Source organism: Poeciliopsis prolifica, unplaced genomic scaffold (assembly GCF_027474105.1).
Source record: "Poeciliopsis prolifica strain line A6 unplaced genomic scaffold, Auburn_PproV2 SCAFFOLD029, whole genome shotgun sequence".
Classification (NCBI taxonomy): domain Eukaryota; kingdom Metazoa; phylum Chordata; class Actinopteri; order Cyprinodontiformes; family Poeciliidae; genus Poeciliopsis; species Poeciliopsis prolifica.
This window is the reverse complement of record NW_026562404.1, coordinates 4,316,093-4,333,682: the sequence shown is the minus strand read 5'-3', so window position 1 is coordinate 4,333,682 and position 17,590 is coordinate 4,316,093. Positions and strand designations below refer to the sequence as shown.

The window sequence follows — 17,590 nt, the reverse complement described above, 5'->3', positions numbered from 1 at the left end:
ATTTTCCTTCAAAGGTGAGACCGTGGTGACTGCGGTTTCTGTTAGACCATGCATGCATGTGCCTTCTCAGTTCAAATACTTCCCTCTGCAGGAGGCCATTATGAATATGTGCATGCTCCTCCCCGTCTCATTAAACTTAATGTAAACTGAATGTTCAAGCTACAGCCATCCAAACATAAATTTAGTCAAAGCAAGTCTGCTACTGTTTCTGCTGAAAATACCCATTTTTGAGACAAGCCTTGTTTAATCTATTGGAAAAAGAGGAAGGTGTAACATACAAGAATGTTTTAATTTCTATTCACTAAAGCAATGGTTAACAAAGCTGGATGTGAGGACAGTTTGGATTTAGTTTGTGATTTCAAACTAACAAGTATGGGGTCTCAAGTTTTTTTTTTTTCAATTTCAAGTTAAAGAATCACTAATAAATATTGTAGAGGGATGTATGCAAGTGAATACAGACAAACGACTGGAAGTTCATGTTTAAGTGACTTATTAATGATTATTATTTTTGCTAAAACTTTAGTTCACTGAAACGAAAAACTAAAATGTGTGACAAAAAACAAGACAGAAGAAATTTGCAAACATCATCTCCCAGCACCGTAGTTCCTATAGAGGATGAACTTAATCTGGAAATGCTCAGTGTTGTAGCAAGATGTACTAAATTACCTGCAGTACTCGACTCATCCACTGGAAGCTGTCTTCCTCACTGGCGTCAGGTCTCTGCTCTGCCACAACCACTATTCTCTCATCATAAAACACCGTCACTGAGAACACAGCAATCCTGAGTGGATGACACCAAAACATACCTTCAGCCATCACTGGCTGACATTAAAACAGCCTGGTAACAATTAAAAGCATCATTTGCAACATCAATGCATTTTTTGAGAGAACTGCAAAGGAAGACACGGGCAGAGACTGCCCTCCGTGGGTCTCAAGCAGCAGCAGCAGAGTCGTACCTCCCCCTGTAAACTGTTTTGACAGGCTCCACTGCCAGCGCGGTGGCCACCAGGTCGTCAGCATTGTGGCGTCGCCCACTCACCATCAGGAGTCCCTCAATCTTCCCCACAACAAACACAAGACTCCCCTGAGGAGCAAAGAGAAGAAAATTTACAGTTTTAACCAGGACTTCATCCCTCCTAATATGGAGGTGTAAAAATTAACTCAATGAGTGAGAAGATGTGATACTAAGTCCAATTACTTCCCAAAAACACAGATTAACACTTGGACCGAGTGTAATAAAATAGGCAATAGCAGTACTATTTTATGTATAATGGAAAAGAATGTAACAACAAACTATCCTATCAGACTGTATTTGGCATAACTTTCTTTGAAAACAGTAGATAATGTAATTTCTCTGTAGTAACAATGATAAATGAGTCATTTAGAACAAGGTCAATTGTTCTAAATGACTCATTTATATCACAATTACTTCACATCAAATGATATTATATTATTTACACCCAGTCTCTTCAGTAGATCCCTGTCAACTTTTGCTAATCAACTTCACACCCTCATCAAGCTTAGAGAAATATCAGGTTTCTTTTAAAAGTGAATGGAGGAGGTGGGGGTCTTTAGCTTTTATTGGTGTGTCTCTCGTTGCAATTAAAAATCCTTTTTTACTTTGAGGAGTTTAAGCTTTTTTCCCTCCAACAGAGAAACTCCAGTTCCTTACCGGTCCCACAAATCCCAGTAAACCAGTCCGAGCGAAGGGGATTTCTCCTATGGGCGCTCCAGCCTGGTTGACAGGGATAACCTGAAGAGAAAACGCCAGAAAGACTATAAAATTACTATTAAAAGATACAGAAAATACTTGTAGAAAGTATAAATATTGAACTCTGAAAGACCTCGAACGTGTTCTTGGTGACACCAGGAAGGCCGTAATACATCGTTCCTCCAGCCCGAGAGTTGATCACTATCTCTCCAATCTCGTCCGTCTTGCACAGCTGCGGCGGCCCATCTGGCTTCACTATGCACATCAGAGCTGGAACAGACAACATGGTGCCAATGTTGGGATTAAATATGTTTAGAACCTACACGTGTGAGAAAGTAAAAGGTCAAAATGCAAAGTGAAATTCAGCTGCAGAGGATCACCTCCAGGCATAATGTGGCCGACATCTTGCACAGTCAGAGCAGAGTTCTTGTCCTCCGTGTTGACCCTGATGACACCGTGGCTCAGCCCACCCATGGACAGGATGGCCCTGGCTGGGAGAGGAGCTCCACGGGCGCCAGGTCTACAGAGAAGACAGGAATAAAAGAAGATGCATAGAACATAAACTCGACATAAAATGTTCCACTGGATGTTTTCTCCAAAATTAAACTAAGATTAATCTCAGATGATCTGAAAAGTGTGGAAGTCTACTTTCAACTGCGTTTTTGAAGTAACATTGTAGTTATAATAAAAGTTATTCATCTGGCAATTTTTGAAGAATAATTGTATCTTTTTCGGGTTTCCAGATCAGATTCAGCTTGTTGATGTTCATACCTGCGTATGGCCACAGTCAGAGCCTCAGGGGAGGTGGCACATGGACAGATGACCTCCGGCCTCAGACCATGAGACTGGAACACGTTTAGGAAGGCATCGCACGATGAGACGGACCCTGACAGTGAACAATGGAGGACAACATCAACAAAACATCACCTGAAACTACCACGTTGCTGATTTTGAATTGCTACAATAGGACTGCACATAGGGGAAGTCACTCACATGGATTTGCCCCATCAGCCACTATTAGCATTCGTATAGAAGATAGGTTGATGTCCTTCTGATCTTTGTGGGCCATCATGGCCCAGTGAAGGTCCCTGCACTTCACCAAGGCAACACGTGCTATAAGATGAAGACAGAAGAAGTAAAAAATAAGAAACCTGTGAACAATTAGGCAATATTTGTCATGTTTTTTTTTTTTTAGGTTTCTTGGCTCTAGTGGCCTTTATTTGACAATGAGTGGACAAGAAAGTCCACTCATTGGACTTTCCTGTCCAATGAGTGGAGTGGAAAGACATTCAGGAAAGATCAACAGGTCGCGTTACCTCTGCGCCACATTCAATATTTGTCAATTTTGAAATCATTACATCCAAATCGCTTTAAAAAGATCCATAAAAACTCCAAACCTGAACAAATATGAAAGCCAACACTGGAAGTATGAAATAATTAAGTCTGAACCTTTGTGGATGTGCACTCTCTGTACCCAGGACATGGGACAGGCTTTCATGACGGCATACGGCACAGTGATGGTGTGAATTCTGTTCATAACACTCTGCAAGACGAAACAAACGCACACTGTCAATTTTTATTATTTGTCTGACTGCAAAGGCGAAAAATATCCCAGATTTGCCAGCCTCACCGTTAGGACGCCATGCCACAGGCCCATGTCCTTTTTGCAGTCCAACACATTGACCAGCGTCTCCCCTATGTTGGAAACATCATGTATTAGCTTCAGAATTTGATGGTGATACAAATAAAAAAAGCCGGAGAGAGTGAAGTTTTACATGTTGAGTTCTAACCTTCACAGTAGTTACAGGCCTGAGTCAGAGCTTGACAGTGTGTCAGCATGGCGATCTTGGAAACGGCAACTCCCATCACCGTTCCCTCCTTACTCGCTTTATACTGTTACAGAAGGATACAGGTGAACAAATATCAGTCTGATGTACTAAGTAAGTGGAGTTATCCACAACCTCTAAATGATCCTCTTAATTAAGTAGAAATAGACATGTATTTGTCAAAAATGTGTATAAATGCGTTTTTCTGCTCTTAGATCACCTCTATGTAGGCTGTGTCTGTGTTGGCGGTGGGAATGTGAGGCTGCCAGTCTTTGGATGGTTTGGTCAGGTACTTTGTGTCGGTGACGACCCACTTCATTCTCGGCCATCCTGGAAAAACATCCCAAAAAACGAGCGTCAGAAAATAAAACACTTGCTGATAGAAAGTACAATGGAAGTGTGTATTGTATCGCCTTTCACATTTTGAACTTGCTGACCTTTGAACTGGACGATCTCGCCATTCTGGGTCTTGGGCAGCCCTTTGAGGCACACCTCACTGGTCAGCGCCAAACTCACACCACAGCTGCCCAACAGGAAGCCAATCTGCTGGCTGCCTGCATCCTACACAGGGAATGAAAAAAACATTTGCAAACACACATACTCCTAAACTGAGGTACTCAAACATCTAAAATAACTACGGCTCTTGAAGGTAGTTTATGTAAGCGTCTGCATAAATATTTACCTGCCGTGACAGCGGCACCTCGATGGGGACAGGAATCACCTCAGCTAACAGGCAGCCATAGAAAGCTACCCAGAACATTCCAGGGTCACTGTTTGGATACACCAACGCCACCTGGGAGCCAGAAAAATGTTTCATGTTTATGCTCCTTTTGGACTTCCACATATTACACACGAGTCTCCGATAATCTCTTACCCGATCACCAGTTTGTAGGACAGGCTCAGTCTTGGTCCCGAGTTTGTTCAGCAAAGTATAAGCCAGCTTTAAACTGCGACTCCATAGTTTGCCTGAAGGAGAATGCCATTTTATTATTGGAGAAAGTTAAAAAAGCGCCATAGCTGCATACCGCATGAACTGCACTGTTGGTGCACAAGTTTTTATACCCCTTCAAATATTTTTTTTTTTTTACCATTGTGACAAACAACCAATTTATATACAAGTAATAAATATCAATTTATTTAGATAAGTTGAAAAAAAAGTTGACAAAAAAGCACGATAACGTAGATTTCAGGAGCAAAAATTTAACAAATAATTTAAAGTTTCGATCATCGACACTCACCATATGTGAGTGTATAGAGGGGTTTGCCGGTGATGTCCAGGGCAGTGAGGGCAGGGCTCTTAGCCTGCGTGGCCCCCCATCGGGCCAAGGCAGCTTGCAGGGCAGGAGGCCAGTTGCTGACCACTCCCAGAGGCTCTCCCTTCACTGGGACGATTTGACGCCCCTCAGGCTTAGGGGTGTTGGGATCTGGCCTTGGAACTAGACATGGAAGAGGGAAAAATAATGAGAAAACATTTATAAAAATGTTTAGTTTTTAAGAAGATTAGAAAAAAAGGAGAAAAAAAAAGACGTGTTTATTAGCTCAGCATGAACATTCACGCTTGACTTGAAAATTAAGACAAGAACTAACCAAACAATGCAACAACCATTCAGAATAGAAGGACACGTCCAATAAATTTTACACTTTCGTAAAACCGACTTTGACAATCCAATCTTCCTCTGTTCCCTGACTGGACTCACCTTCTACAATTTCCTCTGAGTCGTCAAGGAAGAACTCGCTGAGCGGGGGCCGTTTGGGCCGTTTAAGAGTATTCAACAGCTGCTGGATCTTGGTGGACACCCGGCTGCTGACCGGCACGCCTGGACAAACACCAAGAATCAATCAGGAACCCATGCAAACAGCCGGGATGGAAACAAGCATGCAGTTCTGCCCCAACACGCATATCTACTTTATCTCTCACACAGGCAGAACGCTACGATCTAGCACACTCAGCATCAGTATCAGCAGCAGGAAGGATTCGAAAGGGAAGAAGGAGACACAAAGATTGGACAATCTGTTTTAGGAGAAACCCAATACAGGAAGTTCGCTACTTCTAAACCTAAGACACCAGACAAACATGGAAAAAGATGCTGGAAAGCAAGCTGGTTGGGGCCTCGTCAGCATCCCTCCCCTTCCCCGGGTTTGTTGTATATTACCTTTTCTTTTTCCTTTTTTTAAATCAAAGGCAAGACAGGGACAGGATTAATGGACCCAAAAGAAAGAACACAAAACATCTGTCATTAGCACCATTCACCACACTGTGAAATCATGTTGCCTCTGAGTTTAGATCTTTTTTTTTTCTTAACATTCGTTTATAACCACTTTGTCAAAGTATTACAGGAAGAAATCATTCCTCTATTACAATCACAATATGCTAATAGCAAATCCCACAAATTAAAGGAAGAACCAAACGACAGTAAACCCAGGTTCCAGATTTGACCCCATTCGAGTCCCTTGATGGACATTTGTACAGATCCTGGCATGTGAGAGTGTACCGTCAGCTGTATCCAGCATGCTGGAGCGGCTCTGACCGCGGCTCATGCCCCTGATGGCTGGAGGAAGGTCCACTCTGGATCCTCTCTCTTGTGGAGTGGAGGAGGTCACGTCTGGGGGGACGCTGTTTTCTATCGGTGGAGATCACAAAAAAGCATCACTGGCGAAACCTAATCAAAGGATTTTTAACCAGGAAATCATCGCCGTCTCCGCTACTAAGGTGTACCTATGCGCATGTGGGCCAGGACATCAGCCAGCACCGAGGCCCCCGGCTGAAGCTGGGGCTGAGGCTGAGTCTTGGGCTCTCCATGGGAGAGGGTGGAGGAAGCAGACGAGGAAGTGGAAGAGCTTTGGACGGAGCGGTTGATCCAGTAATCGGGGCTCTGGAGGGTCTGGGCGAGCACAGCACTGAGAGCCGCCTTTCTGCGCAGCGAGCCTTCATCCTCTGATGCAGAGGATGTATCTGAGAACAAGAAAACCAAATTAAAAAAAAGAGTGCAATCTTTTTTTTTTAGTTTCTCTATATTTACAAAAAATATTCACATCCCTTGACTCTGGATGCTTGTTTTTGACTTCTTTTCTTTTTTTCTTTTCCCACAAAAAATCAGCATTGTTTGTGTTTGTGTTCAGCTTGCCCAAGTGAATCCTTTGCAGAACCACCATTTTACTTACAAGTCTCACCCCTCTACCAGCTTTATGCATCTTCAAAGAAGAGCCTCTTTCCGTTCTTCTTTGCAAGATGGCGCAAACCTAGACTGCATCGATCAAATTTATTTTTAAGCCTTGCTCAACTGGATTAATATCTGCTCTTGCTGGGCCTTTCTAACTCATGAATATGCTTGGATCTGAACTACTCTGTTGTAGTAATGAATGTTTAAGTTTGTCCCAAACCCCAGGCACTAGTCTTGTGCGTACTCCAACAGGTTTTCTTACAGCTTTTATTTGGCTCAATCCATTTCCTCCAAGTTCCAGCAGGAATGGTGTTTTCACTGTGATGTGTTGTTTTTCGGCCACATATGCCATTTTGCTTGTAGACCAATTTGTTTTATGTGACCAGAGCAAGTCATTGCATGCAATTCCTGCATCTGCAGCAAGGCTCTCGTAAAACCGAAAATAGGATTTCTAATTTTCAACAATGCCTTCCTTCTGCTCTCTCTTTCACACAGGATAGATATAAAAAAGTTAAAGGATCAGGAATTAGGGTGAGGCAATTGGCTCATTAGAGGCTAAACTTTGTTGTCCAACGAATGAGGCTCCTTTCTTGGTACTTATGGAGTCTCACATACCCTCATTCACCTAAACACACACTGCTGAAGCTGTAGGACCAGCGCTTCTCCAATAAGCCATCATCTCAGTTCGAATCTAACTTTAGAATAAGTTGAGCTGGGACGTTCATGAGTTCCTTAAAAGTAGTAGCTTCCTGTGGGTTACCACATTCATCTGGTCAGTAATCCCAAATAGCCGACTTTGTGTTCTTTTTAGCTACTCGCGCTTACATTTTGTTTATCTGTGGTCTAATTGTCTAATCATCCAAAGCATTTTTAAGCTGCTAAATCCAAACAAAGAACTGTGTGTTTATTCGGGGTATTTAATCTTACCGGGAGGTGTGCAGTTATCTATGGGAGACTGGACGAAGTATGAACGTCTCTTGGTCGGCATGGGCAATGCCATCTTCTCCTCTCTGTGTTTAGCCAGAGCCGCCTGCACAGCTTCTGTGTGGATGTCTAAACAGAAAGAATACACAGACAGAGACATTAAGACAAAATGGTGGATTAACAGCCCCACTTATGCTCGACTGTGTTTTGCAGAGTTTGTGAGGCAGCAGTGAGCTTTGCACCTGATCTGTAGCGCTCATCTCTGGCCCCTCCACTGCGATGTGCACGATGGTGTCGAGAGGCTGAGGAGGTGGAGGGGCCCGGGGCCTCAGGACTTGGGCTGGGATTGGCACTGTGGCTTGGGGAAGGCTGGACATCTGGCAGAGAAAGGTCCGCTTCTAGAAAATATGAGAGAGTGAAGGGCAGCAGTGAAAAAATATATATATAAAAGCTCAATTTCATTGTCAAACAGTTTCAAATAAATGTTGATTTATTTTTCTTGAAAGCTTTATTCTTGTGAATTATGGACACAAATAATTATTTAAAAAAATAAATTAAAAGTTGAGCCAAATGACAGATCATCATGACCCCTGATTAAACCAAAACAGCCCTGAATGACCTTTAGCTAATAATAGATTGTATTTATCAAGAATCAAATATTCCCTTCCAGAATATTTATTTCCAGAAAAATACAACAAATATGTTTAAGTCAAATGTAGACTTCTTTTGTAAGTACAATTTAGGACTTCTGGTGGTTTTTGAAGATGCTTTTATTTAAATAAAATGTGAATAAAAACTCACTGGCAAAGGGACTTAAACATTTACCGGTATATCAAAGAAACCTTATTATAGATTTGTTTGATAAAAGTTCAAAATATGTTAAATGTGACTTTAATGCCTTTTTGTATTATAATTTATTTGTATTTATATTACTTCATGTATTTCATCAGAAATTTATTGAAATAATTTATTTTTATTGATCTAAATGTGTTTTATTACCTTTACTTGTGTATGGTCATTTTTAATCAGTATTAGAAAATGACTAATTTAACACTTAATTTTAGACCGAGTATTGAACAACTGGGTATATTGAAGACATAAACTACATTTAAGAATTTAAATATAAATTATTTCCTTGCTCCAGACCTCTCAGAAACTAAATCTGCAAAAGTACAAAAAGGCAAATGAGTGAAGTGAACCTTGCTGTACACAGACAGGATGCACAGCCACTTTGCATAATACCATGGCAACGTGCAGGCAACAATAACACAGCTTCCATTGGTAATCGTCAGCAATGCATTATACACTTAAATAGAGTAGATCCAAGATAGGCTGTATAGTTTGAGAACAAAATCATTCTTGAGAGACATCTTGAGCAAAACAAAGTTAATTCTCAGGCAAACAAGGCTTTCTATTATTTGCACTGACATTAAACTCATACTGTAAACCCATACAACAGAAAACAACGGTCACTTTAAGAAATATGCTTCAAGTACTAGAGCACTGAAATTTAGATTCATATAGGTCTTCTCATTGCCTTTGGGCATGAATATTCAGCAAGAATTAGGTGGCAGCACAAGCTAAATGAGGCCAAGGAAGAACTAAAACGAAAAGCAAGTTCAGTGTTTCTCTTTAAACATGACATAGCTTACAATAAAGCATCAAATAAGGAATTTTTTTTCATGCTGCTGCTAATGTGGCGCAATTCTTCCTGAGGAAATGACACCCTTTTGAGCAGCAGCTAATAAAAGACATTTAGCAGATCGGATTTCGAATCAGCAAGTCTCATTGTAGCGTGAGGAAACTATGATCCAAAACCAACTTGAGATAAATGATTGAAATGTTGTGAACAATGGCAGCGTGATTAGGGCGGAGGTCTTTGACACATACCATGGCCTCCACAGAGGCTTTTAATAACCGGCACAGGAATGACCAGAGTTTTAAAACATAAATGGTAGCTTTTCTATGTTATCATGTGACAGCTGCAAACAATTTCCACATCTGAATGAAATTAATAGTACAGAGAAGCAAAACAATGCCACCAGGAAGCAAACTATGAAATTTTTTGTCCTTAATGTGGTGTGTTTCTTTGTTGAAAAAAATGTATTTATTTTTTTTTAACCACAACTTAGAAATAAATCTATGTGCTTATAAAAACTTAACATACTTGTTTTGTTTCGAGTCCCTCGAGAAATTTAATTTAATAGAAACAAAGACAAAAAGAAATGCTGATTTGGCTGTAGGCTTCTTAGCCTCCCTAATGTTCATATTAAAAATGCAGCTTCACTTTTGAACGCTAGGGGGCCACAGAAAACCAGAAATTCCTTTGGATTAAAAGAGAAAAGATTTAAAACACACAAGAAAGATTATTCTTTTATAAACTCAACATGAAAAACAATAAAGGTCGCTCTACGTAAACATATGTCACGTTTTAAGTAAACTACCATAACCTTTCAATTTGGGGAAATAAGTACTTGACGAGTTCACTTTGATGTAGTTGCATTAGGTTTTTGCCTCAAAAATAGCAAAGAGGTCATAAGACTTTGGAGGAAGGACATCTCAGATCTAAAATGAGAAATCGCAGAGAAAGAATGAAGAACCGGTCTTACTTGGCAGCTGAGGGATGTAGGAGGCCAGCAACTTGGCTCTTTTCTTTTCATAGCCCTTCTGTGTGATGTCACCTAGGAGAGAGGACAGCAACATCACACCGTCATGTTAGTCATAATTACCACGCAAACACCAGACAACTGCGCACACAGGCCACTCCTCTGATATACACACACACACACACACACACACACACACACACACACACACACACACACACACACACACACACACACACACACACACACACACACACACACACAAGAATTTTGCATTAGCTAACACATTTAAGCAGCTGAGTCATTTTATTAATCCTCTTTGAAGCAAATCTTCTGAACTCCACATGTTGCCAGCTAAGTCTAATTACAGCTATACAAAAAGATAACACCATTGTGAGGCTCTCTATTAGCCGCTATGAGCAAACATGATTAGAAAATGATCAGCTCCTCTAGGCAATGAAACCCAAACGTGATTCCAGAAGGTAGACGAGAACGATGACAGACCTGGGAGACTTGGAGAAAACGGAGCAAAACCTAAACATTGAGAAAGTGTCATTGGACCAGAACGAGAACTAAATCTGACCTTAACCAATAATCCAAGACCAACCTGCTTATGTTTATGATAACACCCTTCTATGCCCAGACTCAAAGTCAGCTGTTTTCAGCTCTTAGAGATGCAAGAAAACACTTCAAAATGTTGACCGGTAAACTTAAGACTTTCAGTTGGAGAGACGGCAAGACTGAAAGTACAACAAAATGATGCTGTTTTCTCTTTAAACTATTATCCTCTGTGTCATTCTGGATTTATGATGCCTTCCAGCTAAATTGGAAGTCAAAATTCTGAGTTGTTACCTTGGAATATCTTGCATCCAACTCAAACCTGGGTGTGAAGGATCACACACAAGAAAAATCCGGTACCCCAGATGATTGGGAAACACATTTTGTAGTGATGTCAATAATATTGCCATCAGATCTTAAATGGTCATCTATTTGTTGGCAGCCTTTTGGAAACCTCAAGAGGTAAAGAAAGGGTCTGCATTTTCTTGCATTTTCAAACAGAAATAGATTTTAAACTGATGTTCGGTAACACTGATCCTGTAAATCGCTAATATAAGACAACTTATTTTAGTCGAATGGAAAACATAAAAACAAAATATGATGTTTCATACAAGGTAGTTAACTAATCAGGAACACTATACAAAGTTACCACCAAGTCATGCTAAAGATACCCAAAATGTCAACTCTAACCACTTTTGTCTTAATATATGGAGGTAACTGGTTTCTCACACACACACAGCATGGCTTTGCTCCAAATGTAAATTGTTCAAAATTGTAACAAGAGACCCCAAGTCTTTTTTGGTCATCGTCCCAAATTTCTCGATTGTGCATCTCCGCCACAAAATTAGAGCATGCGAGGGAGTATCACAAACCGATTTGGTTATTTAGCTTTCTTCTTCCCTCCCTCTTTCGGCCTTGGGCTGTGCAAGATTCTCACAGCTGACTCAATCTAGTAGACAGAAACAGAAGCATGACAAGAGTCCACCTCTCTGGTACCCCAAAACACACAGCTTGCTTGTGTAGCAAACATGCAGGCAAACACGCCCTGCCCAGTTAACCAACACAAACCCCTTTAGGACAGACAAACAATCCCTATCCTCCAATCTCTATACCGGTGTTCTCCTCGCTTTGTCTTTAACTATACAAGGTGTCCCAATCCTCTGACACCTACTCCACAATGACTGGAGACCCTCATTCAGCCTGCTGAGAGGGGAAATAGTTTTCTCACCAGTTTCCAGAACCACATATCTACCAAGTCAGAGCTAGTTTGTGTGAGAGTGGGTGATAAACACATACTAAGGGCCACGGGTGGGGAAAGAAATGCAGCCTTGAGTGTTTGAAACGACAATGGAAAGAAAATAAGAGTGTAGAGTGCCAGAGTTCAGCAGACAAAATGCAGGGAGGTGGGATTTGTCAGGGCTCTATGGAGAGTCCCACACAGTGTTTATTCCCAAAGTTTTCATGTTACTATGAACAAGGGTTCAGAATTTGTCTGGAGAAACGTCAAAATCATAAAGGGAAAGCCCTTTGAGCTGAGTACATAGAATCCCAGTGTGAGGTAAGTCTGAGTTGTCCTGTAACTTTAGATTCTCTCTTAAAGGTTTCACAATACTGAAATCATAAGAAATAGAGGAAGAGGGAGTGACTGTTGTGGAGGGGGGCGAAAAAAAGGCAGACCGTTTCAGAGAGAGGGAGTGAGCAATTCAGTGCTTGGCTCTTTGTCATTCTCTTTAAAAACAAAAAAAAAGTTTTAAAAGGGAGGCCGGCATTCAGTTTGGTGTTTACCCTGGGGTGCACACACTCAGGAAGAAAACATGCCAACAACAGAGTGGGTTCCTAAAGTTTTAACCATGCTAGAGGTTGGTTGCGTGTTCAAACACATTCAGAGAATGAGCCATCTATCAGCAGCATATTGATCATAGCAGACTGGAGCATCAATGCTGTTCGAGACGAGGGTCAAACAAAGCCCAGATCTGTAGCTCAAGCGGCTTCATTTGGGGAGAAAAAAAAAAAGGAGGAATAGATGGAAAGACAGGGGGAAGACAGTCATTAACGCTGATAGAAGAGAGTCTTTGTTGCTGAGGCACAATAACAGGCACGGATTGGCACGGCCGCACTGGCTCTGCAGCTGACGGCGAGTATAAAGAAAACTGAAGGACTTTGGGCTGAAAGACTGACTGTAACAGCTGATTCCGAACAGAAGGAAAAAGCTGTGCGCGTTAAGAGTGAGAATGTGGGAGAATGAGCAAAACAGTACAGTAACTGTGCGCGTAAGTAATCCGAGGTCAGGGGACAGGATATGAACATTACCCCACCCAGTGAGCGCGCTGCCAAAAACCGTCTCCCTGTGCCTGTCTGGAGAATGAGGAATGTGCTGATTGGAAAAGCACCGAGTTGACGGTGACGGCCAACTGGCCAAGAGAGCCCGTTTGGTGGCCAACTAATTCCCCCGAGCCGCAGCAAAACCGGAGCGCATGAATGTGTGTATGCAGCTGGTGCAGGTTAAAGGTGCAACAAACCCAGAGGAATGAATGCTGATGCAGAGCAAAAAGGATGGTGGCGAACAAGCCTTTTCTGTGTCAGATGTGTGTCAGTATGTCAGCCTGACCCTGCTTAACATTTCCAGCCAAACTAGCAGTGGAGGGTCACATTTCTCAGACACACATATGTAATGACCAGATAATTAACTAGAAATGCGTTAATGGGCTTTTCCTGGTCAACAGAGATTCCTAATTTTCCTCTTCATTCCCCTATGTCATAAGCACAATGACATAGGGGAAATATTCTCTCAATACAGGTTTTTTTTTATCCTGCAAAAATGAAAGAACAAGATTATTTTACGCATTAAAGCTCAAAAAAGTTCATTAAGGTATATGCTGGTTGTTGCAATTAAAGTCAAAAATATGGTAGAAGTCTAGTCTAATTTTGATGTATTTAATGAAAATTAAACTGTTTCTTCCCCAACCCGATCACAAGAAAACCGCCTGATACTGAATCCAGCTACGTGCATCTACCAATCTATCTATCAAACTGGATTAAAAAATGTCTGATCGGTGGAGTGATGCTTTCTGAGCTCATATGAGGCGGCGCAGCGGTGACCTCTGGCTCCTCTTTTCAACTGCAGCTACTGACCTCTGACCTGAGGCCAGCTCAGAAAAAGGACTAATCTGCTCACAGCTGACCATACAAGGCCACAGAGCGGAGAGATGCAGCATCGATCCCAGTTACACCAACAAACAAAACCGGCTAAAACCATTTCACGAATGAAAGGTCTTTTGGGGTTTTTTTTCATAAACCCAGGGATCAATGTCCATCGCTAATTTGGCTCAATATTTTTGGAGATTAAATCAGCACTGAAACAGTACAAATCAGGTCTGGTATCAGATATTGATATTGCCAGTACGGCCAATAACTGATCGATGCCAAAATTATTTTCCGAGCCTTTCAACTGTAAAAGGCCCTGACTTTGCTGCTCTGCTTTAGGTAAACATCCCTCAATCCTGCACTGCTTCACTGCCGCATGCCCAAACAAATACAACGTGGCCAACCCCTTCACTTCCTGTGCCAGAACACACAAACGGCAACATGATGGAAATAAACATTGGCTTTTAACAGTGTTATTAACCCAGATCTGATGAGCATCTACGGTTAAACATTAACAACAACAATATGAAGTAAAAGACTATATAGTAAGGGCAAATTTACAATATAAGAAAAACAGAGTTAATAAAAACAACACACTCAGGTATGACAAGTATGATATGTGAATATTCGCACATGAAAAAAAAAACTCAAAATACTTTTGACAGAGATATAAAAACTGTGTAAATAGCGGCAGTGATGTTAATTTATTCAGTTTGTTGGGAGCAGCGATGGTCATAAAGTCTAACAGGTGCTGAGAGGACAGATTTACATAAACGCTCCTTTGTGCATTTAGGGCATCTATTGGAGCTGTTGTATCAGTTATTAATCATTACCTTGTTCTTGCTGCACACAATATGCACATCGCAAACAACAACCCGGACTGCAAAAAGTGCAAGCAAGCAAATGTCAGTATAATGGCGTGTAAAAAGTTAGAACTTTTTACATACGATTTCGCAAAAGGTTTGTGAAATCAGGAAGAAACAAGCTGTTTCAACACCCAAACAACAGATGTTATCAACTTTTCCCTAAAACCATGTTGTTGAGATGGATTTTTTCCACAGAACCTGAATAGATAGATCTCTTACTATCTGTGGTTTATTTTTGCCATTAACCAATACAAACATATTTTCCTTACTTTGTGCAGAAACTTTGTGTCAAAATATAACATAAAAACACCAATAAAACATGATTTTAAATTAATTTAGCGAGTTTAGCACTGTATAAAACAATGAGATACAAATCATTGCATTTGCAAAACTATTTATTACCAGTACATAAAGTACTTTCAAAATGTCTCAAATGGTTATCAGTAATAGTTTGCAGAAAAGATTTGGTATTTTTTCCGATCCGGTTCACAGCCAGAAGCCCCTCTAACGTGACCTAATATCCTGGGGAAAAAAAAAAAAAAAAAAAAGCAGACAGAGTCTGGAATGGAAAGTTGAAGCTCACTTTCTCCACATATAGACAAATCAGATCAATGGCAACAAAGCCCATTAGAGAGCAGAAGACTGATGTGGGAGCGATACATTAGCAATCAGCTGACTAGCCCTCTAGCACGCTCACATTCATGTGAAATTAACAAGAAGGCGCTGAGTCATAGGTTTTGAACTCGTCTGTTAAGGATGTTGGTACTACATGAAGTCATCTCATGTAGTATCATGGGTGTCTGTTTTTTCTACTCAAAAGTGAGGGAAAAATATTATCTCAATGTCGGAAAGGGAATCTAGCACAATTTCAATAATGCATGGGGTATCTGATGACAGACTGTTCTACCTGTTATGACATATGAGAGCTGGGCTGTTACAACCTGGACTTTGTTTAAAAATGCTTCCTAAAACACAAGGGCTTCCTAGAAAGAATAAATTTGTTGAGTAAAAGCTTTCGCCATCCCACTAAATGATTAATAAAATTGGACAAAACAAAAATACTTTGAAAGACAAAAAAAAAAAATCTGCGTTTTAAATGTTTACCTTTTTTTTTTTTTTTCATCAGATCAGAAGAACTTGGGAACGTGTTAATGTATCTGTTCAATGCATCCAAGTTGGAAGAAAAAATTAATTGTATTCATTTTCAGGTTTGGATTTTAATAATGTGTACTGTTGGGTGAAATATAAGAATTTGGTGGAAAATGTGTTTTGATCCACACGGGACAAAATTACAGCTACAAATTTAAATAGATGTTATTTTCAGGTAGCTCCTGTTATTCATTTTTCCGCTGCCACTGGCAGCAAAAATCAGGTCCACAGTGTGACGCTGCCACCACTATGTTTTACAGTTTGTTCAGAGTTTTTAAATTAAAAATACTCCAAACTTACTTCTCTTCTTTGGGATCAAAAACCCTCAGTCTTCGTTCTGACAGGTAACATATTTTTCAACACATGCTGAAAAATATGATTATTATTTTTTAACATGGAGGTTCAGGGAGGGGGGGGGGGGGGGGGGAGAGACCATTATAAATTTAAACACAATGTTTACTTTTCATTGTAGATTTTGTATTTTCCGTCATGTCATCTTATGATACTGCAAAAAAAAAAACATTCTTATATGTCATTTCAAAGCCTAGGAATAATAAGGTTCATGCCCATGATGTGCTATAATTCTGACTAGCTCTATACACTTACTGATGCTATATTGGATCATTCTTTTTTTTTTCCTACTGGAGAAGATCAAATGCGATTTGGGGATTTTTGACTACCATTAATACATGTCTATAGGTTTCCCTTTATTTACATATATAAACATCTATCCCCCCGGACCCAGAGTGCTGTGTAATTAAAAGCGGCAGATTATCAAGTGACATGACTGCCACCCACAATTTCCTCTTGCCTCACTGAATCAGTTCCGCTGTCTGCTCACACACACATGCATTCATTTGACAGGTGTCTTGCACCGCATAACGCTACACGAACACACACTGCAACCTTTAGCAGAACCAACTGCCTGGATTTTGAATGAGTAATAAACGGAGGCTCCCTTTCACTTCGTGAAAAATAAGACTCGTCTGTAGATTCCATCGTCCGCTGTAGCGTGAAGCTTTTCTAACAGAAACAAATACTATCCGTACATGTTACGCGACATGGACCAAAATATTAACAGAGATGTTCAAGGTCCAACTGTTCAAACCCTGCAAAGCTTTGAACAGGCCGGTGCCCAGCAGCAATACCTCTGCTTCCTCAAGAGTGTTTGTATTTATGGACTGTTACACAGGAGAGACGGACGCTAAACACTAATAACACCTTCTGCCACAATATGACAAAAAGCCGAGAGATATGTGTGAAAATAAAAGAGAGACGAAACACGCAAACAGCCACAGAATGCACATTTACATATAAATACACACATAAACACAGGGCTGAGAGAGGAGGAACTAACGTCACCCACAGGATCTTATTTATAGAGACTCTGAGCAGAAACACAGAAACAATGGGCAGGCTGTGCTGAGAACATGGCTAATCAGCACTTAACAGGAAATGCAAATGACTGATTTTGACACAAAGGCCATTTAATGACACCTGGTCATTAGTTAAAGAACATGTAAGCAGCTAGAAATTGTTTACAGTGACTGCTTATACATTAAAAAGAATTTTCTTATGAGCAACAGGATCTACAACTGCGTTCACTCAGATTTTTGGTGAATTATGTAACCTTGTGTTTTGGTAT

General features: G+C 40.6%; 1 protein-coding gene across 1 annotated transcript in view; it reads right to left on the bottom strand.

Moving 5' to 3' along the window:
- The window catches only part of dip2ba (disco-interacting protein 2 homolog Ba), a 48,248-nt gene that overhangs the window by 12,463 nt on the left and 18,195 nt on the right, over positions 1-17,590 (bottom strand). The window contains exons 2-22 of the mRNA XM_055049466.1: positions 10,232-10,303; positions 7,865-8,020; positions 7,626-7,751; positions 6,254-6,490; positions 6,030-6,158; positions 5,235-5,354; positions 4,776-4,973; positions 4,412-4,503; positions 4,220-4,330; positions 3,975-4,098; positions 3,758-3,867; positions 3,502-3,604; positions 3,342-3,406; positions 3,161-3,254; positions 2,705-2,824; positions 2,483-2,597; positions 2,092-2,231; positions 1,845-1,981; positions 1,673-1,753; positions 957-1,084; positions 667-781 (exon numbers count right to left, since the gene is read on the bottom strand). Coding sequence (XP_054905441.1) covers positions 667-781; positions 957-1,084; positions 1,673-1,753; positions 1,845-1,981; positions 2,092-2,231; positions 2,483-2,597; positions 2,705-2,824; positions 3,161-3,254; positions 3,342-3,406; positions 3,502-3,604; positions 3,758-3,867; positions 3,975-4,098; positions 4,220-4,330; positions 4,412-4,503; positions 4,776-4,973; positions 5,235-5,354; positions 6,030-6,158; positions 6,254-6,490; positions 7,626-7,751; positions 7,865-8,020; positions 10,232-10,303 — 2,573 coding nt within the window. The remainder of the gene's footprint in view (positions 1-666; positions 782-956; positions 1,085-1,672; positions 1,754-1,844; positions 1,982-2,091; positions 2,232-2,482; positions 2,598-2,704; positions 2,825-3,160; positions 3,255-3,341; positions 3,407-3,501; positions 3,605-3,757; positions 3,868-3,974; positions 4,099-4,219; positions 4,331-4,411; positions 4,504-4,775; positions 4,974-5,234; positions 5,355-6,029; positions 6,159-6,253; positions 6,491-7,625; positions 7,752-7,864; positions 8,021-10,231; positions 10,304-17,590) is intronic.